This window comes from Acartia tonsa, chromosome 8 (assembly GCF_053477335.1).
Source record: "Acartia tonsa isolate MP-2025a chromosome 8, ASM5347733v1, whole genome shotgun sequence".
In the NCBI taxonomy this organism is placed as follows: Eukaryota; Metazoa; Arthropoda; class Copepoda; order Calanoida; family Acartiidae; genus Acartia; species Acartia tonsa.
The window spans coordinates 21,059,265-21,082,913 of NC_137267.1; the positions used below are offsets into that span (position 1 = coordinate 21,059,265).

General features: G+C 31.9%; 1 protein-coding gene across 1 annotated transcript in view; it reads left to right on the plus strand.

Annotated features, from left to right (window-relative positions):
* Positions 1–37: 37 nt before the first annotated feature.
* The window catches only part of LOC145326242 (DNA polymerase zeta catalytic subunit-like), a 35,356-nt gene continuing 11,744 nt past the window's right edge, over positions 38–23,649 (plus strand). Inside the window, exons 1-25 of the mRNA XM_080169444.1 lie at positions 38–126; positions 875–1,072; positions 1,863–2,132; positions 2,576–2,695; positions 3,275–3,414; positions 4,098–4,197; positions 4,385–4,474; positions 5,181–5,237; positions 7,454–7,534; positions 8,401–8,470; positions 8,804–8,939; positions 9,791–9,861; positions 13,068–13,148; positions 13,577–13,690; positions 14,259–14,377; positions 14,789–14,870; positions 15,530–15,590; positions 16,017–16,070; positions 16,417–16,554; positions 17,707–17,823; positions 18,333–18,416; positions 18,958–19,026; positions 19,329–19,369; positions 19,820–19,898; positions 20,282–20,359. Of these exons, the coding sequence (XP_080025570.1) occupies positions 1,006–1,072; positions 1,863–2,132; positions 2,576–2,695; positions 3,275–3,414; positions 4,098–4,197; positions 4,385–4,474; positions 5,181–5,237; positions 7,454–7,534; positions 8,401–8,470; positions 8,804–8,939; positions 9,791–9,861; positions 13,068–13,148; positions 13,577–13,690; positions 14,259–14,377; positions 14,789–14,870; positions 15,530–15,590; positions 16,017–16,070; positions 16,417–16,554; positions 17,707–17,823; positions 18,333–18,416; positions 18,958–19,026; positions 19,329–19,369; positions 19,820–19,898; positions 20,282–20,359 (2,319 nt within the window). The 5' untranslated portion in view covers positions 38–126; positions 875–1,005. The remainder of the gene's footprint in view (positions 127–874; positions 1,073–1,862; positions 2,133–2,575; positions 2,696–3,274; positions 3,415–4,097; positions 4,198–4,384; positions 4,475–5,180; positions 5,238–7,453; positions 7,535–8,400; positions 8,471–8,803; positions 8,940–9,790; positions 9,862–13,067; positions 13,149–13,576; positions 13,691–14,258; positions 14,378–14,788; positions 14,871–15,529; positions 15,591–16,016; positions 16,071–16,416; positions 16,555–17,706; positions 17,824–18,332; positions 18,417–18,957; positions 19,027–19,328; positions 19,370–19,819; positions 19,899–20,281; positions 20,360–23,649) is intronic.

The following is a 23,649-nucleotide window of genomic DNA, read 5'->3' on the forward strand; positions in this document are numbered from 1 at the left end:
ATAAAAAAATAATTGTGAAATTTTTAAATTTAGCACTAGACGTGTTGGCCAATGTGTTAGATGAAGAGGAAACTGACCAGGACCTGATACTTCCTTCCCAGATCTCATCACAACCTACACCAACCAAGGAATAGTTCAGTCTTAGCACATAATCTTTTCTTTTCCAATAATTTTTAAAAATTGGATCAAATGTGTTCAAGATATGGCTTGTACTAGAGAAATAGATTTATTATATAGTAGCAATATATTTACAACCCAATCAAGATAACTAGATTTTTTAGTGGAAAATTATGAACTCTGTTAGTTTGTAACAACTAACAACCAATCAATTACCTAGATATTTTACCTATTCCTAAATTCAAAAAAAATTGGTATGCATTATAATCAGGGCTCGGCAGCTGCGCCTTTTTATTAAAAAAAAGAGGGAATGCCATGTTTGGGTCACGTTTAGACTTCCAGCTGATTTTAATAATTGTAAAAAGTTGATTTCCTTGAGGCTTACAGGCGGAGGCTGCTCAGCTCTGATGATTATGTCATCGGGTTGAATTTTTTTTACTAAAAAGAGAAAAATGTTCAGTCATTAGAATAAAGATAAATACTTGCAGTAATGAAAACTTCAGTTGTTAACGCTATAAATCTATCATACAGACCTTGAAAACGTAAGGAAAAAATAAGCAATTAACTTCACTCAAAAGTGCCCTAATCCCATTTCTTTTTTCTCCTTTTTCATTTATTTTTGTGTCATTGAATACTTTGTTGATATCAAAGTGACTACTAGTACAATTTTGTTAAAATAATTGGTACCTAGTTATTTAATTTGAAAAATATTTTGATTTTGACTAAATAAGTTTCTAAATGAAGCTATGGATTAATCAGGATTCTCCATCACTACCTGGAATTATCAGACTATGCCAGGAGGATTCAGATACACGTGTACAACAAACTCCCCCATCTGTAATTATAACCAAAAGTAAAAGTATTCTGAAACGACGAATATCTGATGATATGTTTGAAGGATCTCCTGAAGTTACGGAAGATTTATTTGACACGCCCCTATTGAAACAAAGTCATGGTATGTTTAGTAGTATCGTATCTGCTTTAAAGACAAGATAAACCCGTCTGTCCGTCAGTTTTAAGTTATAGTAAGAGAAATAATCTTGTATTCAAGGGGGGGGGGGGGGAGTTCTGACACATTTGCGTAAACAGTAAATATAGGCTTTATCTTTGGACTGAGAAGATAGGTTATTAGGGATAAAATCATTCTTATATGATGAATTTCCCCCAGATTTAAGATTTTTTGGATAGGCCTCCAGGTTCCGGAGCTCCAGGCCTTCAGGTGGTCTCTGTACAGGTAAAAATTAAAAATAAGATTTTTTTTTTGAAGAGTTAGAGATTAACTTATAAAACAAAATATGCTTCTTTTTAATTGTTATTCACATATTTGAAGAAAAAACGTAGACATATTTTGTCTCATAAGCTGACATCTCACTCTTTAAAAAAAATTTTTTTTTTCATTTTTACCTGTACAGAGACCACCTGGAGGCCTGGAGCTCCGGAACCTGGAGGCCTATCCAAAAAATCTTAAATCTGGGGGAAATTCATCATATAAGAATGATTTTATCCCTAATAACCTATCCTCTCAGTCCAAAGATAAAGCCTATACTCACTGTTTACGCAAATGTGTCAGAACTTCCCCCCCCCCCCTTAATAATAATGTTTTTTTAATAATCGTCCCCTTACAGACGGGTAAGGCATTAACCCCTCCACCCATTCTTTTTTTCAATTTTCTCCAAAAAGGAGGAGGGCTTAGTGTTCTACCGGCAACTTTGATGTAAATCACCCTTATTTTAATTATGTTATAGGTAAACGGTTAATGGCAAGAAGAAAGTTAAAACGGCGAATCTCCTGGCAATTGCCACAACAAGATGATCTTGCTGACACAACTACACTTGGCGATGATGTTGAAAACAATGATGATTCCAATTGTATGCTTGTTGATGATGATACAACTCAAGCTGATTGTGATACTTATATAAATCCTGCCCAGAATAATGAGAGGATACAAACAAGTGAAATTTCAACTTCAAATGAAACTTTATCGAATGAAAGCATGACAAATAAAAGTCTTTCAGGCACTAACATCATACTTGACATGGATTCACTTAATTTATAATTTTTCTGTTTTTGTTTTTCATTTTATGTAAATCCAAATTACTTTTGTTTAAGTAAAAAGATCTATGTCTGTCTGTCTGTGTGTTCCGAGGGATCTCGCTAACCACTGAACTGAACTCAGTTCTTTTTTACAGGGTAGCTTCACATCCTGGGAAGTTTCATAACTATTTTAATTTTTGGGGTAGGGTACCACCACCCTCCCAAGAGAAATTGGCTACAAATATTGTTTTTTCTTTTTAAAACTACAATTGCAAGTAGGGGGTCGACTTCAACATAATTTGCCATAAATTAGACAGTATAAATATCTAATAAAACAGGATTAATTTCGACAAGGACACAATTTTCATTACTTGATTTTTATTTGTATTGTTGAAGTCAAATATAATGATAAAACTTGTATCAGATGACTCTGGAATACCCCACAGTATTCTTGAGAAGTTGAATGATACAGAACTCATGAAAAGATACCTCACACCAAAACAAAAGAAAGATTCTGCATCCTATGTAGAAGGTCATATATCAGGTTTGTTTACATTTCTATTTGTTATCTAGGTATTAACAATTCGTTGGTTTCAGTTGTTCAAAGACTTGTCAGGATCATGGAATTGATTCTTATAAGTTGGTGATTATCAGAGCTGGATCTTTAAATCATTTTAGTGGTGAGCCAGATCGGGGCGCGCCGAATTTCAGTCAATCACAGCGCGGCATTTCATAAAATGCTGTGCTCTCATTGGTGGAAAGTTGGCTCACCCCGATCTGGCTCACCACTAAAATGATTTAAAGATCCAGCTCAGGATTATTAAGGGATAACTTAGGACAATAGATGATAAATTAATATACATCCATAATGAGGATAAACAAGATTACCCCTTTTGTAGATTAAAAATATTGGTTGAAACATTTGGACATTACTAGTATTAAACTAACCAATCAAAATTATTATAAGTACCCAAAGTTATTAAGCCTACGAATAAGAAAACGTCATAACAAAGCATTGAGTAACTAACAGTAATACACAGCCCAAAGCCCCCGGCCCTCCATCTCTGGTGAATGTGATTATTGATTTCCATTTAAAGTTTGAAATAACTTTCTTTAATTGCAGTCAGCAGCCCAACACCCTTGCTAGACCTTCAGAAAGCTGCCAAAGCCGCCAGGAACGACCATCTGAGTATGCTGGTCATGGAGGTGCTGGCTCAATCCCGTCCTCCTCTTTATCCAGACCCTCTTGTTGACCCTGTTGAGGTTAGTAAATACTATTTTACTGTGCATTATAGACAAAGGGAGTCTACCCCCAATCCCATTAAAAAAATTTAAGAATGGGGGAACAGAAACATAAAAAGATGATTATGATAGTTTAATCAATCAAGTTTTCGTGATTTTATCGACTCCTATTCAAGATAGACAGCTGAAATTTTCAGTGATTGAATAAGTTCAAATTTTACATATTTCCATAAAGTTTCATTAAGATTTGCTTGTTGGTTGGGGTGCTAGATCGATTCCTAGATTTTTACTTTCTTCTTACTAGATAAGTCCCTAATTGAGATGTTTAATATGGTAATAGAAAGTTTCACAAATTCAAAAAAAACATTTTATAATATACCCCTAAAAATGTCTTTGAGTGGATCTGTCTGTAATGCTTCAAAAGCCCATTATTCTAAAAAAGTTTTTAAGGTTTCATGATTTATTTTACCAAGTTTAATGTTTATTTTATTATGACACTGCTATATAGTTCTTCCTGATGTCCATCCATAATTTTTGAGCTTCGCTACTTATGGATTTTGTCATCCTTGTTTTATTTACGCAATTTATTTCAAGTTTATTACCTAACCAATAAATGTTATGCTTATCACCACAAAAGCTACGCTACTATTTTAGTACTGTCAGATCATCCTTGTTTTAACATTTAAGAAAATTGTACTTTTTAGGGAATCTTCTATAGTATAGTTCGACAGGACAGTACAAAATACGGATGTATTATTGTGAGTCCTGCAAAACAGAATCTTCTGGCCAGAACAGGAATCACAGGTTAAAATCAATTATAAATTTTTAAAATTGAAAATAAAATCTTAAATTTTACACCAGTTTTGTAAGCCCGAGCCTTCGGTCCCTTTGGACTAACAAAACTGGTTTTAATCTTTTCATTTTAATATCCGCGGAAAGATGTCTAGGTATAATACGATGACGCGATAAATAAATATTATCTTAACCCAAGGTTGGAGAGTAAGATACGTAGAAAGTGAAGATCTTTTATTCAAGAATGTTGTCCGTCTAGTCAGAGATGTGGATCCGGATATTTTAGCAGGTTAAACCTTTTTTAGTAGTTTCCCTCAAAGTAGATAGTCGAGCACTGAACCGCCTTCCCAGACTAATTTAGAAATAAATTTGAAATAAGGGGTGGAGGAGGGTATATTGTAGTTTTTAGTGTGTGGTTTTTTAGTTCAGGTTAAGTTATATTGTATTGGGTAGCCCTGAAGGGTTAGGGCATTGAAGGTATAAGCCCGCAAGGTTATTGTCCCTGTCAAAAGTTTGACACAAAGAACGAATTTATTTAAAAATAATGACTGAAATGCTCTGAAAAAAAGTACTTTTTTGAAATAAAAAGAGAAAAGATATATAACTTGTTTTAGTATCAATGCAATCTCTGATTTTTCATTTTTATAATCGTAACCATTACATTTACTGCATAAGACTTAATTTTTTTCTCACTTTTACTGCATTATATTTTATTTTAAATGTTAATGTTTATGTTACACTTTAAGAATATAACAATAGGCAAATATTTTATCTATTATAAGAGGAAAACAGTTCCCACCCTAAAGAGAACAGTCAACACTTTTCCTTCATTTACATATATTTTTTATCACTCTCTGTCAGTCTTCAAATTATGTTTGGAGAAAAATAAATTATGCTTACAAAAAGTTTCAATTGAAATTGAATTTGAAAAGGAGAAAAATGTTAATGATATTTTTCTCACAAGGATGTTTCATTTTACAAAGCATACATTTCAGGTTATGAAATTCAGTTGGATTCTTGGGGCTTCCTGTTTCAACGATCTTTTCATTTAGGTAATTTTCACTTACATAAAAAAATTAAGTGTCTGTTAAAGGAAGGCTTTTTGTTTTAGTTGAATTGAAGTTTATATGTCGTTGACTGTAAAGTGCTCACAAAAGTTGAAAACACGTATCATGTTATAAACCAATTCATCGAAACTTTGTAGAATTTCGTATACTTATATACAGTACTGTGGAAGTTGTGTCCTATCCTCCCACAAAATATACATCAAAACCTCTTAGGGCTAGAATAGTTATTTCATCGTATTATAAACCGCTTTCCGCGGATATAGAATGTACAATTATAAGATTAAAACTAGTTTTTTTAGCCCCGAGTTGCCGAAGGCACGGGCTAAAAAAACTGGTTTTAATCTTATGATTGTACATTTTTATATTCGTAGAAAGCTGGATATAATACGATGCTAGACATAGTTTTTTCGTATGGCTGAGAACCGGTTCCTATCCACCGGATTCGAATGAATACGAGAATAGTTATTTCTCGCATCGTATTATAAACGGCTTTCCGCGGATATAGAATGTACAATCATAAGATAAAAACTAGTTTTTTTTAGCCCCGAGGTACCAAAGGCACCGGCTAAAAAAAACTGGTTTTAATCTTATGATTGTACATTTTTATATTCGTAGAAAGCTGGATATAATACGATGCTAGACATAGTTTTTTCGTATGGATGAGAACCGGTTCCTATCCACCGGATTCGAATGAATACGAGAAAATAAATTCTATTTGAAATTGCCAAAAATTTAGATAATCTCGGGTAAATTTAGGGTAAAACTTATTTTGTAATATGACCAAAGGGAAGTGGGTAGGAAGAAAAATAAATAGGGAAATATTTTGAGAAATTTTTAGTAAAATTGTTTATCTTGGTCCCTTGTTCCTGCTTATAACAAACATATCTGATGGTCAACATAGACAGAGAGACATAAACACACACTGCTTTGTTATATAAATTTGATTGGATGGTTCATTAAGTTTATGTGTCTAAACGTTTCAATCAGTTTTGTTATTTATCATCGGGGATGCACCTCCATTTATCGGCTATTGTCTTAACGGGGGACTGCCATTTACACATGTGTGTGCGAATGGGGCGTTTGTCCAAATTTAGGTATGGAGACCGCTCTTCTATGAGTACTACTAAAAACCTACTTTTACTGCAATACACATAGACATTCTCATCGTCGGTTCGTTTGTTTAGAATGCTTAACCCTTTATTCCCACAAGTATAATACGAATTTGGTTGAGCTGGTGGAGGCTCAACAAAAGACCCACGCGAAGTATTATGTTGCTTTAATCTAAGAATAAATGGTTGGTTTTGATATTCGATTAGAATTATATAAGTATATTAAGTATTAAGGAAGGAAAATGTTTTTATAAAGTGTATTTATATTACAAGAGCATAAGTTAAGTATGAAAATATTTACAGGATAAGTGTTAAAATCATAAGTAGAGTAGGACAGAAATGTGCCCTAAGTCCCAAGCAGTGAATTGTGCTAAGTGTTAGAATTCTAACATAAGGCCTGAGCTCAACTCATCTAAGTACTAAGGGGCCTAAATTTAAACTACAATGCATGCCAAACAACTAAGTCATTACCTTTTAAAGCCAGAAAGAGAAGTTGATGGTTGGAGAGTCAATAAATAACTAACTAAATTTAAGAGGTACATGCTATAACATTAGCTTTGGACCAGGATCTTAGTGTTTGTCTGTACAATTAAATGTCTGTGTGTTAATATGTGACGTAAATCAGGCATGGTTGTAGGCATACATATTTGTACTGATTATTTACATGATTACTTTAACAATAAACATAATGTCTTTAATAAACATATACTATTAACAAATCACATACAAATTACCATGAATAGGCTAGCGTTACCCATATATGGTGTCATATAGGTAGAGATAGGCCTATGAATGCATAAAAGGATACAAATATTGCCTTGGGCCTAGCTAAAGTAATTATGTCTTGCGCCTGATTGCTACTGGATAATTGCGGGGCACACGTCAATCAAATGTTCATAATCTGCTCTATAAAGTGTTGACTTTATATCAAGCATAGATAGATAGATGTGGATGCGAAGCATTTCTGTAAAAGTCTTATATGTACGTTCAAAGAATTTGAAAATTGAGGATCGCATCTCCACACATACAGCAAATTTAAAGTGGATGTGTTCAAAAAGTAATATAAAAAATAAAATAAAATAAAATGTTTAGGATTTAACATGTGTCCACTGGTATCTCGGATACCTGACAGTGTCAAGGATAGTAAAATGACCGAGGACCCGGAAACTCCAGGTAAGGACAGTGTCAAGGATAGTAAAATGACCGAGGACCCGGAAACTCCAGGTAAGGACAGTGTCAAGGATAGTAAAATGACCGAGGACCCGGAAACTCCAGGTAAGGACAGTGTCAAGGATAGTAAAATGACCGAGGACCCGGAAACTCCAGGTAAGGACAGTGTCAAGGATAGTAAAATGACCGAGGACCCAGAAACTCCAGGTAAGGACAGTGTCAAGGATAGTAAAATGACCGAGGACCCGGAAACTCCAGGTAAGGACAGTGTCAAGGATAGTAAAATGACCGAGGACCCAGAAACTCCAGGTAAGCTTTGTCATACGCCTGACATTACATTCAAAATATACATTCATCCTATTGTAAGCTTTTTTCGTCTGTGGCGAAGGATCAGGCTATCAGCTCAACATGCATTGTTCATTTTCTTAATTAAACATCTAAATTTGTATTTTATTCATAATTACAAATTACATGGAAATTATAAAAAAAATGTCTTTTTACGTCAATTATATTTTTGTTTTTAAATTTATTTTATAATTCAGGAAAATGTTTTTTTAAGTGATGATGCAAATTGCTAATTGAAATCTCCTGAAAAAGGAAAATGTTATTATTATTTTTCACTAGTATTAATTAAAATATAAAGTTGTATTTTTTATAACCAAAGTGGTAGTTTTATTAAACACATTAGGCAGAAAAAGTTATTAGTTGTCAGTTTTTCCTTTAAAGCATACATTTTCAATAAATGGAGCTAGTTTATTTAGGATTTGTCAGTAATACAATGTATTATGTAATTATCCTTTTACCTTGGGTGTGAGTCCTAGGAAAATTTAACTTTGAGTTATTACCCATAGTTATTAGTAAATTTTTAGGAGCCCAATATCAAGCAGACCATACTTCTGAAATTATTTTGGTTGGAAGAATTATTTTTAATTCTTGGAGGTAATCTTTATTTAAGGTCTCCTGTTAACAAATGTTTCAAGGAATTTTTTTCTTAGCGAATACTTTTCCCCCAAAACATCTATTGGTAAGAAACAAATGTCATAATGACCTTGGTTTTTAATACCTCGGGGCCAACAAAACAGGGGATAACTATGTAATTTTTTGGATGGATGCATATTCCACCTTTTACCTTTAATTTTTTCTTTACACCCTTTGTTCGACAAAATCTCCAGAAGACATACTACCCAAAGTTTAATATAACCCTAAAAGGTTACACTGCGTTCATTGCTTAGACGCACACGAAACTACTTTTATATATACATAAGCATGTAGGTTATTAAGATCCGAGCTAGCCCTGTACAGCTACACCCTACAGAATGTTTGCCAGGCAGTATTGGGGAAAAGAATACCATATATTAGTCCTGGGGTCCTCTATAAAGCTTGGAAAAGTCATAGAACACGATACCAGGTAGTCTTGGTTTTTAAAAACGAGGATTTTCTATAATTAGGGTCGGTACTTTCGTTCGTCCAGAATGGTTAGCTCTTTTTATTTATTTAGACATGTTAGAATTGTCATATAGATTTCAAACTTTGAATGATGATTCCTATAACAGTTAGGTACGATTTAGGAAGCGTAGCAACTTTATAATCGTTAGCATAAATTCTGTACGTTCATTTAAAATTTTTCGCTTTTTAAACCTTCATAACAAAAACATTTTATGTGATATATCTATCCTATTAAACGGATTTTTGGAAAAAAAATGATTCCTATTATATCAAGGTACAATGTTAAAAGCGAAGCATCTCTATATTTAAGTCCTAATAATGTAAGCAAGTTTTTTAGCACAGATACATTATATTCTGCTTAGACAGTTTTGACACACTACAGATGTTAATGTTCGTTTGTCCTACGGTTCAAGAGCTTTACTTTTAAGGATATTTTCATCCTTGTTAAGCTACTCTTTTAGGTAACCTTGTTGGTCTATTGTCAATATCTTAGTCTAAACTGTCTGTAATTTGTGTAATTAGTGATATTCATTGTTTGAATCAGCGACGTGCACAGCAATTCATAAGGGGTGTATGAAACAGTTGGGGGGGGGGGGTAAAAAGGGGAAGGAGGCCTACCTAATTCTAATTTTAGAAGTTGACTTGACACCCCCCTTCCGCACGCTACTGATTTGAATCCTGTTTTTCTATAAATTTGTTGAACAAATCTAACTTTATACTTCTTATGAAGAAAAAATTATTTTTGTATACCTATTAAGAATTTTATATTAAAAACAAATTTCTAACATCTAAAGCTAATTTATTTTTTCTTAGGCCGCTGAACATATGTTAATGAGACTTGAGATACACAATGATATTATGGCAAAATTGGATTTGTTATCCAGGTATTAACTAAGTATAATTAAAAAGCGCAGCTGCTGTATATATCTCTGGCATGGACATACGTCCATATTGACCAGAGATGGGTTTTTGAAAGATGCCGCGTTTTTTCGACAATATTTTAGACATTGATTGATTGAACGAAGACGATGGGATTTCAACACAGAGTATACAACATAAGAATTCAAATATTAAAATGTCTAATACAACTTAAATCCATTTTCGCTGCATATTTATTAATGCATCTTTTTAGAGCTGTGTTAGACATTATACAAATGGCTAAAATAATAATTTAAAATTTTGAATTCATAAGTTGAATACTCTGTTAAAATCGTACGGGGCATTGATCTTCAAGATGAAATAAGGTTTTTAACAGGGTATACAACTTGAGAATTCAAAATTTTAAATTATTATTTTAGTCATTTGTATAATGTCTAACACAGCTCTAAAAAGATGCATGATGCATTAATAAATATGCAGCGAAAATGGATTTAAGTTGTATTAGACATTTTAATATTTGAATTCTTACAAATGGCTAAAATAATAATTTTAAAATTTTGAATTCTTATGTTGTATACTCTGTGTTGAAAGAGGACTATCCACGAACGAGAGCACATGATTCTAAGTACCTTCCAGCATTGATCCTATGTATTTTCTTTCAGAATAGAATAGGACACCATATATTATTAATATATTGACGAGAAAATTTATGTTTCACCATGTTTTTTTTAGGTATTTTAATTGATTTTGAAAAATTTTATGAAGCTAATTCTTTTAATAAAATGGATATTTGAAGATACATATGCGAATACTCGTGTTATATAGATTGTAAATTAATCCATATTAGCATTAATTTAAACATACATATGAGATATAGTAAATGTGCTTTTGACTTTTTTTTATTTTTATTATTTGACAACATGGACAATTAAAGACACCCCGAACTCAACAAAACGTTTGATAGAATTTTAACGAAAAATGGTGGACATTTTTTTACTTTTCTTCAACTTGAAGTGGTGAAACATAAATTTTTTCGTCAATATATTATTTATTGATAGTGACCTATTATATTCTGAAAGAAAATACTCAGGATCAATGCTGGAAGGTACTTAGAATCACGTGCTCTTGTTCGTGGATAGTCCTCTTTCATCGTCTTCGTTCAATCAATCAATGTCTAAAAAATTGTCGAAAAAACGCGGCATCTTTCAAAAACCCATCTCACACTGCATGATAGACTCGAAATAAAGTATTACCAAACTTTACCAATAAACTGTAAACAAATATGATAAATATACAAGCAAAATAACAAGTTAATGTTGAATTTCAATTCCTTCTCGTCCCTTCTTAAGCATAAAATGAATTTGAAAATTTTGAAAATAGATTTTAATTTCCTTATAAGGATGTTGTTTTTATATGTCGTCTTTATGACAGGTAAATATTTTATAAATATATTTCTTAAATTATATATAAAAGAAAATATTATACAATAATATCAAATTAAATTGAAAGTATTTCAACTTGTTTTATTTTTTTGGTACTAAACTCATCCCTGACTTGAATGAGAGAAAAAGTTTGTTTTGAATCAGATTGCAGAAAGAACATAATAATAAAATACACAATAGTCTCTTTGTGAGTTTAAATTTATAACATTATTTTTTGTTAATGAATTAATGAAAATTATTTTGTTTAAAATTTGACTAAATGACATCTCGTATAATATACTTTACATTCCATCTTAAAAATAAATCTGTAAGGTGTATATATATGTTTAGATATCTGTAAACCACCAATTTATGACTATTGATTTTTGATCAGCTGTAGGTTTCAATACTAGATGTTTTTTTAAGTAGCGCAGCTACTCTAAATCTAGAGAATAAATCTAATTTTGCTTAGAATTTACTTTTAGATGTTTTAAACATTGTAAATTAAAGATTTTATTTTAATAATTAATATTTTACAACAATATCTTCTAAAAACTGTGAGGAAGTTTGATAAAATTACGTTTATTTTGCAAGCTTGTTTGAAAATATTTCATTATTTTTATAATTCTGACAAAATAGATTTTTTGTTTAAATAAATAACATAGCCACAAAAAGGTTTAAGTAGTTATTGAAATATTCTATTACTATTCTTGCTAATTAAATTTTCGTTAACTATGTTTAATTTGCATTTTTAAAATAGACAAGAAAAATATCCTACTTAAATGCAAATTTTATGAAGTTATCTTAAACCTTTTCCAAAAGTTTGTTTTATAAAACTTTTTTATTTTTCATTGATTTTATTGATTATATAGGTTAAAAATATCAAAAGTATTTTTCAAAGGCTATAGATAAATTTTGATTAATTTCGATTTTTGATTTTTTAAATTTTTTTAAAAATCTGCAAGAATATGCATGTCTATTCAAAGAATAGATTATATAAAAAACAAAATTAAACATATTCAGGCTATCAAAAAGAAAAAAAATATTATTTTTTACCATTAAATCGCAAATATTTAAAATCATTAGATTTTAAGCTTATTTTGCATGAAAACACATTTTTTCAGTTATTTTTTCTCAACAATGGATCTTAAATGATTATTACTGAAAACTTTTATGAAAATGTTATTATACAAAACTTCAAATAAAGGAAATAATTGCCGTTTGCAAAAATGTGTGCTAAAAGTTGCCAATATCTCGTTAGAAGGGACTTAATGGATTTGAATTCTTACTGCTTACGAGTTAGTGGACTATAAACTATTAGAAAAGTATCACTTTAAGGTGAAATTTTGAGGGTCAACTTTTTTTCTTTTAAAATTCGCAGTGCTCAGTAATTCTGATTTGATGTTCAAGGATCATTTACAAGAATTGTTCATTTAAACGAAAAATGTCAATCAAAGCAATATATAAAACATGCTGAAAAAAAATCTTAAGACACAGGCAGTATTAAAACTATTGGTAATTAAGTAGGTAGAAATTCCTATAAATAAAAAAATGTAAATTTTTTTTCAGTATGGCTTTGAAACGGATTAATATCCGGTGGATTAGAACCTGTTCTCAGCTTTAGCGAAAAATTCATGCATAGTATCGTATTAAAGACAATTTTCCACAAATATTGAAATCAAAAAAAACATGGCCATTTTGTTAACACCAGCATTATTCTCCGCCAACTGGGTTTTATCTTAATTTTTTTTATTTTACACGATGAATAACTATTCTTATCTTTTGTGCAGGACATCAGAGCTGGCAAGATTATTTGGAATCCAGTTTTATGAAGTTATCAGCAGAGGTTCTCAGTTTAGAGTTGAATCCAGGTAAACAAACAAAAAGATAAACTTTATATATAAGGGCGTCCATGGGAGGGCGATAAAGGTGTACGTACAATGATAATACTAGTACTACCCTTTTTTGAAAGAAGCGGGACTACTCTTTAATTCACGTTGTCTGTTCGCCCGTCAGTTTGTCAGTCCTTAACGCTACTGGGGAAATGTGATAATCCTGGAGCTGCTATTCAAGATAAACAGTTGCAATTTTTAGTGAAGATTCCTATAACAAATGGGAAAATAATCTATACATTATTTTGTCCGTATGTCATGCTTCAAAAGATGTAAACGTTACTTTTTAAGTTTTGGTAATTTTCTTGGATATTTTGCATATTCTCAGCTAGGGTATTTGTTTTGCCAGATTAAATTCCACTTCTTAATGAAACACTTATTTAAAACCATTATCAATATCTGTTTAGCATGCTGCGGCTAGCAAAGCCACGCAACTATGTACCTGTATCGCCAACCCGCCAGCAGTTGGCCGCCCAGGCGGCTCCAGAATACCTTGCTCTCCTCCTTGAACCTGAATCCAGGTAAATAACAGTAAACTTTATCCTATTATATAAAGTAGGAATGATGTTTGTCTGAAGCATAAGATCGCAATAATTACTTAACATATTTGGTTCTCTATTTTAGATACTTTAGGCTACTTTATTTTCAGGTTTAAGTCTTTGAACGGTTTTAAGCTATTTTTCTAGCCCGACTCAGCCTTTCCTAATACCAAGTTTCTAGATTCTAATGGCGTTGTTGCTTGTATATCATTAATGTTGTGCTCAATGCAGAAGAAGGATTTAATTTCATTAGGCAAATTGGGTATAGTCCCTTTCGTAACATCGCACCTTATGGGGCGATTCTTCGTATTTTTCACAGTAGCTTTATTCCTATTTCTAGCCCCTGCGGGGCCAATTACCTAACCCTGTGTGGCAATCACCTAACCCAATATAACCTAACCTAACCTACAAAAAGCCATTTTAAAAATACGACGAATCGCCCTTTATGGGGCGATGTTACGAAAGGGACTATTCCCGGTAAATTTTCATCAGGAAAAAATAACAAGACAATTTCTATTTCAATTTACTTCAATTAATGAATCTACTTCAGGCTTTACACCGACCCTGTAATAGTACTTGATTTTCAAAGTTTATATCCAAGTATTATTATTGGGTACAACTACTGTTACTCTACTTGCCTCGGCAGAATTGATAAGATGGGTGAACCAGGTTATAACTTTTATCATTATCCTATTATATAAAGTAGTAAGCTTTTTTGTCTGTAGCGAAGGATCTCACTAACCGCCGATGAATCGACATGATTCTCCTTTACAGTGTAGCTTCTCACAGGTCCAGGGAAGATTTTCATCTATCTTTGGGGAGGGTACCTTCACCCTTCAAAGAGAATTCTCCCTTAGAAAAAATGCCCCCCCCCAAAAAAAAAAAAAAAATTCTATTTAGAATTGAAATGGGGGCCGAGTTCTTCTCCTTCCCCCCCTCTAGGAGCGTAGCCAACATATAATAAGAGCAAATTTTAAGCACACACATAGACCTACATCCTTTAACTTTTATATAAGGATCAAACAGACAAAATGCACATAAAGAAAACATAAATATATACAACAGGCAAAACAATTTCAGGTATATATCAGTTTGGTTGTACACAGCTTCAAATTTCACCAGAAAGATTAGAAGTTCTTAAGGATTATGTCACTATTTCTCCAGGAGTGAAAACATTTGCCATTTTGATTTTAGCCATATATTTTTTTATAACCACATTATAATTATAAACAAAAATCAGAAGAATCAGGATTTATTAAGAGAGAGAAGGGACAATGAGCTGTTATGAAACTAGTCCCCAAAGTTTTACAATAATGTCTTCTTATTCGTTGGCTTAGCAACTTTGGGTACTTAAGTGAATTTTGAATGGTTATTTTATTAAGTTGGGTGTTCAAGCATTTCAGCCACTAATTATGATCTTAAGAAGGGGTAATTTTGTGCATCATCATTCGGGATGTACATCAATTTATCTGTCATTGTCTTATCCCTTTAAATCCCGTGGATATAATTATGTTAAAAACATAAAAAGGTCAATAGAATAAATAATTCTGAATATAACTCCCATCCCGATTGTGAAAAATAAGATTAATCTTTTTTAGATAACGATTATTAAAGGAAAAGTTTTAATAATGTTATTTATCTCATTAAACCCCCCCCCCCCCCCCCCATTTATATTGCGTTTTTAAACCTAATAGAAGCAGTAAATGGTATTCAAAGTATGTTGTAAATAATCAGACCGAAATATAAATACACTCATATTATGCCAAATGGAATTAAGAAGTATAAAAATGGTTTAATAGGTAGTTGAAAATGTTTTCAATTAGGAGGAATAGTTTTCCTGAAACCTGAAATTAGACGTGGAGTCCTCCCTCAAATGTTGGAGGTCAGTCTAAACCTGCTAAAGTCTGCTGTGAAAAGCCCGTAGTTTTTACTTTTTTGGCAGCCAAAAAAAAAATTATTGTTTTTAATGTTTGTAGCAAAGATTCTACCTACTTTAAAAAGAAGGAGTGTTTAATAAGAGAAGTTGGAGGGGAAGTGGTAGTCTGTGTTGTTGTAATAAATATTAATGCTTAAAACTTGATATATATTAGTGATATGAATGCACACTGAAATATACAATAACAAGTTGTTTCGTCTCTAACTTCTAGGGGAGGGCATGGTATGCCAGGAAAATAGCCTAATACCAACCCAGGACATTTACACAGTTTCATTGAAAAGTACAGCCTTTTAGGATCATTATTTTCAGAGATCTTTAGCTTAAAACAAAAAACCCTTACTACTTTATATAATAGAATTATCAAAATTTTAGGACATTTTGAATACAAGGATTATGGTTAAGCAATCTATGAAGAAACATGCAAAGGTAAACTTTATATTTAATAAATAGCCATATAAGTGTTTAACTAATGTAGAAAAATCCTCCATATTATTAAGTTTAAAAAGAAAATGGAATCATGGGAAGAAAACGGAGTAGCAGGTTTCGTCGTATTTTCACAGTATCTTTTCTCCTTTTTCTAGCTCCAAACCTACGGGGCTAATTTCATAAAATAACCTACAAAAAAATAAAGTAACCTACAAAAAGATACTCTGAAAATACGACGAAACCCGCTACTTCGTTTTCTTTGATCCAGAAAATGTTTTCATACTACAGATAGGCAAACATCCTTTTACTTTTTACCAAGGATAGTAATTTATATTTTTGTCTGCAGGATCCAGACCTGCAAAAGATTCTGCATTCTCGCCAGCTGGGTCTCAAACTTATCGCCAACGTGACCTATGGATACACCTCGGCTAATTTTAGCGGGAGAATGCCGTGCATTGAGGTTGGGGATAGTGTCGTGTCTAAGGTCAGTGGATTTTTTTTAAATTGAAGACTGGTAGTATTACAAACATTTCTTACAGCTGTTGATTTAGCCTTTTTAGTAGCGATGCTTCTCTATAATTTGAAATTTCCGTCTATATTCCAGTAAGTATGTCTGAATCATTGAAACGTTTTGGTGGAAACGTGATTTACTCAGCTCCTATTCAAGATAGACAGCTGAAATTTTTAGTGAAGATTCCTTTGACATATGCCCAATGCCCATTTAATCTATAAATTGTTTTGTCCATCTGTCTGTTACTTGGGGTGCTAGATCGATTCCTAGAATTTCAGGCTTTTGTAATTTTCTCAATTTCTATTCAAGATGGAATGCTGAAACTTTCAGAGATTTATTTTACATTTAAAATATTTTCTTTATTTTTTATTAAGGTTTGTTTATTAATTTGGGGCGCTAGATCCATTCCAAGATTTTAGGTTTTCGTGATTTTCTCTATTCCTATTCAGGATTGACGGCTGAATTTATCAGAGATTAAATATGCGTTTATTCTACATATTTCCATTAAGTTTCAACAATAGGCTATAAAAGTTTTCCGGAATTTTAATAAATATAATAGATTTGAAATCTGCATAAAATTTTAAGGATTTTTTATAAAATTCGTTTTTTATATAATTCATTATTTAAAAGCGCAAATCCAATTTTAGTTAATAAATTTTGACCAATAGGATAGGTGGATTGGAAACTACCTGAGCTCTAATTGGTTGAATGATGTACGTCACTTAAGCTTCTCCAATCAGAGCGTAGATAGTTTTCAATCCACCAATCACAGATGTCAAAATTATTTAACTTAATTTGTATTTGCGCTTATAGATAAAGAATTATACAAAAAACGAATTTTATAAAAATTCCTTAAAATTTTATGCAGATTTCAAATCTATTATATTTATTAAAATTCCGGAAAACTTTTATAGCCTATTCAACAAGATTTGTCTATTAATTGTGGTGCTAGATCGATTCCTAGATTTTTAAGTTTCCATGATACAAATGTTGCGTGATTTTAAAGGCTTTGTGATTTCCCTATTTTATCAAGTTTAATGATTGATTTATGAGACTGGTCTATGGTAATTTTTTTCCCGATATCCATTTATACTTTTTGTGTGCATTTGATTCCTGATATTTCAGGCAAGGGAAGCTCTGGAGCAAACAATACGCGTGATCGAGTCCCGGCCTGATTGGGGTGGCAAAGTAGTGTACGGTGACACAGACAGTGTCTTTGTACTTCTTAAAGGAAAATCAAAGGTGAAAGTTAAGAATATACAAAAAAAACTTTTGTTTTACACCTTGTATCATTATAAAAATCATTCAAAAAAAAATTAGAGTTTTAAAGAACCTTATTAGACCATAGCAGGGTAAACTATTGTAAAATATTCAAAAAAAAATTGTTTTTCCATTTATTTCCACTAGGGGATTTTTTCACAAGTGTTTTTTCAACCAAAAGGCATAATAAATTCAACTGCACTAGGTACTTGAAATTCAAAAAAAAACGGGGTGGGGGGGAAAATCCCCTAATACCCACCACACTTAATGATTATATCATCTAGCATCTTTTACTTGTAAAAAATCTCTGAATCCTAAACATCTAAAGGGCTATTCTGTACTTATTATAACCTAACCTGATCTAAAGTATAAATTAAAGTTAAAACTTAAATCCCCCCTTTTTTCAAAATAATGGGAGGTGGTTTTGTGCAGGTCTGGCCCTTTAAGGGAAGGCGCCTTGATATCTGATCATTTTGATTTTATTCTTCAAGGATGAAGCTTTTGACATTGGAGAAGATATAGCCAAAGTCATAACTGAAATGAATCCTAAACCTATGAAGCTTAAATTTGAAAAGGTGATTTGTAATTCAACAAAAAGAAATTCTTAACATGATATTATTCCTTGCAGATAAGATATACTGTAAACAATGCATTCATAATTTTTTTAAAATTTGGCTTGGAATTACTTAACTTTTTTGTTACCTTTTTCGAACATAGCTGAATATTGAATAACGTATTTAAAACGTGTAAGTAGTAGAAGATGAAATTCACTCATAAAATTCAAGAATAAGGTATAACCAACAAGCAAAAAAAATCTAAAATAATATTTGGGGGGCAGATTTAGAGGTTGTCACTTCTACGATGTGTTGACCCCAACTACAGACAGCTTTCGTGAATTTTTTCGAATTAATTTCTTAGTTAGTATAAGCTGTATAAAATTCAACGTTAGATTTATAAAAATGTTGATATCCTTATAGGATAAAGATGATTTTGAGATGAAACAATAGGGAAAAATGTTAGGAAGAAAGCCGACAGAAACTTTTCAACCCCTTTTGAATAGTTGAAACTCCATTACTTGTCCTTACTTATTAGTTAATCTTTTAAAAAATCATTCAGGTTTACCTGCCATGTATTTTACAGACTAAGAAAAGATATGTTGGTTACATGTATGAATCTAAAAATCAGGTACAAAATTGCAAAGAAAACTTAATCAGTAGATCACCTTAATCAGAATATTTAAATTTGTATCAGAAATTTTGATGTAATAAAATGGGAGGGGGGATTTTTTCTCTATACCTACCTATCACCTTCGGAATGCTCTTACTCAATGGGGCTACCCAGTGTCCAATATAACCTAACCTAAAGAAATACACAGCAATTAAAGACTCCCTCCTCCCTTTTTTCATAATAAGAGGGGGAGTGGTCGAGTCTTATTCTCTACTAGACATTTTAAGGGTAACCGCTATTGGATGTTTTTTTTAATTAAGGAGAAACCAGTGTTTGATGCTAAAGGAATAGAAACAGTGAGGTAAACAATTAAATATAGTTATTAAATACAAGTGACAAAGCAAAAAAAATCTGGATTGACAAACATTCCTCCTTGTGAGTTATATTGATGATCACGATCAGCTATAGGTAATAAAAAGAGAGTAAAAGAAAGATTATAAATATGATGTAGGTAAAATTAATGAAACTTTATTCAATAGAATACCTATACATATGATATGAGCTGAGAAATTCACGAATCCACTTTTCGTTTCTAACTGACAGACATTTCCAATCATAGAGTAAATTTTGAAAATATAGAATAGTATTAATCCCCTTAACCACCTGGAACGGCACTTTTCTTTTATAATTTAGAATTTGTCCGCAAGTCTTTTCCAAATTGAAAATTAACAGCTTCCCCTTAAAAGTATAAATAGCTTTACTAACAAATACACACACATACAGAAACACACCCAACTACTTGTATTTTAAGACGAGATGGTATACCAGCGACAGCCAAGATTCTAGAAAAGTCAATTAGAATTTTGTTTGAAACCAAAGATATATCGCAGGTATTGTTTCAAAATTTTTATTCTTTGCATGTTAATACTTTTTTCCCAGGAAGGGAGGTGCCATTGGGCTGTTTAGTGTTTAATCAACTAGTCCCCAAAGTTTTACACTAACGTTTTCTTATTCGTTGGCTTAACAACTTTGGGGACTTTTATAGAATTTTGATTGGTTGGTTCATCAAGTTAAGTGTCCAAACATTCCAACCACTAATTGTCTACAGTCTACAGAAGTGGTAATTTTTGTAAAATCATTGTGGTTGTAAATGTACAATGTACATCTATTTATCGGCTATTGCCTTATCCCTTTAGAACCCTGCCTCTTATTCCATATTATCTAAAAAAAAGCCCACCAAAAGAAGATCTTAATTCTGACTATAAAATTTCAGGTAAAAAGTTATGTCCAAAGTCAGTTTATGAAGCTAGTGTCTGGAAGCCTATCTATTCAAGACCTCACATTTGCAAAGGTAGGAACTTTCAATTTATAAGTTGTAGGATTTGTCACCTTTTTGTCATCCAAAAGAATTTTCTGTTTTATGAATATAAATTTAATACTTCAATATAATTCAAATAACAACATGAAATAAAAAAAGGAATTATTCTTGAAGCAGTAAAATAATGGGTCATATCGTTCTGATCAATGGGAGTTTGTTATGGATTATTGGAGCACTATGAGTTTTAAACATTTATTCTTTAGAAAACTTGAGCTCATATATAGACATTTATTTCCTATATAGATCTGACATGGATCTTGAAGCGATAAAGCAGGCTGTTTTGTAAATGTTAAAAATTGGAAGAATCTATTAAATAAACGTTATCGCAAATATACTTAGTAAATAAGACAATTATTTTATTATATATTTTATTTTCATGGATTTTTTGGCATTTAGTTTAAGATTCATAGATATTATTATTTGTAGACTAGCATAGGTGTATTTATATTACTAAACATGTGCAACAATTAATATTAAAAGACTTAATATTTAAATAATGGGCTATAGTCCCTTTCGTGACATCGCCTCTTAAGAGGCGTTTCGTCGTATTTTCAAAGTAGCTTTTGATAGGTTAGGTTAGGTGATTGCCCCGCAGGGTCAGAGCTCCCCATACGGGCTAAAAAATATTAGAAAAGCTACTGTAAAAATACGACTAAACACTCCTTAAGAGGCGATGTCACGAAAGGGACTATATCGAAAAATTGAATACACGATAATTACTGGTTACATGTTACTAATATTTATGCTTTGAAATTAAAAAATGTAAACAATAATAAGACATTAATTTTCTTAAATCAGGTATCTTTGGCATTTCAAATTCTGTCACAACCTTGGTAGAATAAATGTTGAATCTGTGAAAGACTGCGCTTCGCTTTCTTGATTCATGGATAATGAGTATCTTGTTTTTTTTCTTTTGTTTATGCAGCAATTGGTTCTCGTACTTTAATTTTGAATATTTGTTTATTTGTGATGATGAATTAAAATGAATGATTTTTATGAGAAATGTATCGAATTGTTCTTGTTACAACTGAGACAAAACAACAATGACGTATGGATCAATTTTACCAGGATACCAGTGATACTCCATCCTTCCAGCTCCATCCTCCAGGTTGTCTGACCGCTGGCTAACTCCAGGCTTCCCCTCAAATGCCATTGTCGTATCTTGGATTATGTTGATGCTGGTTGATTTCAAAAACATGTTCAGCATTTTATTTTTTTGGTTTTGTTTGAGATCTTGGTGGTTTGATATCAAATGTTTGACTGATAAATTTTGGATTTTGGTTAGATTATTTATAGAAATATGGTCGGATATAATGCTCCAGTTGATTTATGGAAATTTGCGCGGATTTCCCGCTACTATTCTGAATCAAATTTCATAAGAAGTGGTTATATGGACGTCTTACAGAACACGTTTAACTTTTTTTGTATGAATTTTAGCAAAATCTCTCAAAAAGTTTTTGGTATAAATACTATTTATTACAAACTTATTTCCAGTATGGCTTCGAAATCGATTAATATACGCTGGACAAGAAAAATCATTAGATTAATAATTAAGAAAGTGTCTATAATACGATGCAATATTGGAAGGAAATTAGTGCTTTTTTTCTAAAATTGTCTAAATGTTTTTTTTTATATTAAAATTAACTGTTTATCAAAACACCACAGCACAAATTCATGGCATAGCTTTAGGCAGAATTAATACTCCATTGACTGGTTAAAATTGTTTAGATTTTCGTAAAATAAGAAAATATGATGTATTTAATAATTTGAAAATGCATTGGCGTTTTGAGATGAGATTATTTAAAACTCTTTATGGAATTATTAGATCAATCTTAAAAGGGGTCGGATTTATCTAGAACTCTAGTTTGATAAGAGGTTTTGAAAAGCGAAGTTTTTCTATGATTAGGTTCCCTACGCCAAAGAATGTTAGTCTAATTTTAAAAAGTTTGTTAAGCTCTATCTACTAAGCAATAATTCTTTAAATATACCTTTAAATTTACCATTTTTGTAATTTTTGCTAATCGTGTACATTTGATAAATATTCCTTAAAAGAAAGTAACAGAATCTCTGTTTGTCTGTCCGACTGTACCGAAGGATCTCACTAACCGCTGAACCGATATGGTTCTCCTTTATTTATTATATTATTTAAGCCACTCTGACTGTAAGAAAGTCAAACCTTACCCCCCCCCCCCCACATTCATGTTTTTTTTAAATAATCTTTTATGGTTGTTGACCCTCCTTGTTGTATTACTCATACATCCCAAGATGTTGTGTATTTTTTGGGCATGTTACAATCATGAATGCTCAAAATACGTCATGCAAATTTTTGCATGGAGCGAGTCATGACAGAGAGGAAGGGTACAATGGTTGTATATTACACTAGTCCCCAAAGTTTCATAACGTTTTCTTAGTCGTTGGCTCAACAACTTTGGGGACTTTTATTGAATTTTGATTGGTTGGTTCTAAACGTTTCAACCACTAATTTTAACCTACAAAAGGGGCAATTTAGTGCATCATAATTAGGGATGTATTATCAATTTATCGTCCATTGTCTTATCCCTTTAGATCCCTCGAATCATCATCTCTCTTATACTTTGTATATTACACTAGCCCCTATCTTCTAGGGATGGAAAAATATGCCAGGAAATAGCCTAAAACCAACCCAAGACATTTATAGAGCTTCCCTTAAGAGTACATTGCATTCGGACCAGAAATTCCCGAGATTTGAATCTTCAGACAAAAAACTTTACGGCTTAAACTTATGGGATTTTTAAAACGAAACGTAGGGTATATTCGTCCTACTGAAACAATTGGATACAATCCGGAAAGCGAAACAATTCTAAAATCTTTACCAGAAACTGGTAAACATATTATTACTTTTGTCAACTGTTTGATATGTTTAGCTTCGCTTTTATGGGCGTTGTTATCCTTGTCTTTACATTATTGGCATAAGTAATTTTGTTGCTTTATATCTACTAAACGGCTCTCAGACTGGTCTATAATTTCCAACGAATCGTCGCTTCAGCTTTGTATTAGAAAGAAGGGGAGATTAAACTACAAACTCGTTCTATCATTTATTAACCTAAAACTTTGGGGGCAAGATTGGTTTGTACAAAGTAACAGTGTTCAATTTTTTATCTAATAGTTTTATCTGCATAAGGGATGATTTTGATTATTATAATTGGGGAAAGGAATATTAATATATCATTCATTGTCCTACCCCTTTAGATCCCTGGCGTTTATATATTTTCTGCAACTTTCCG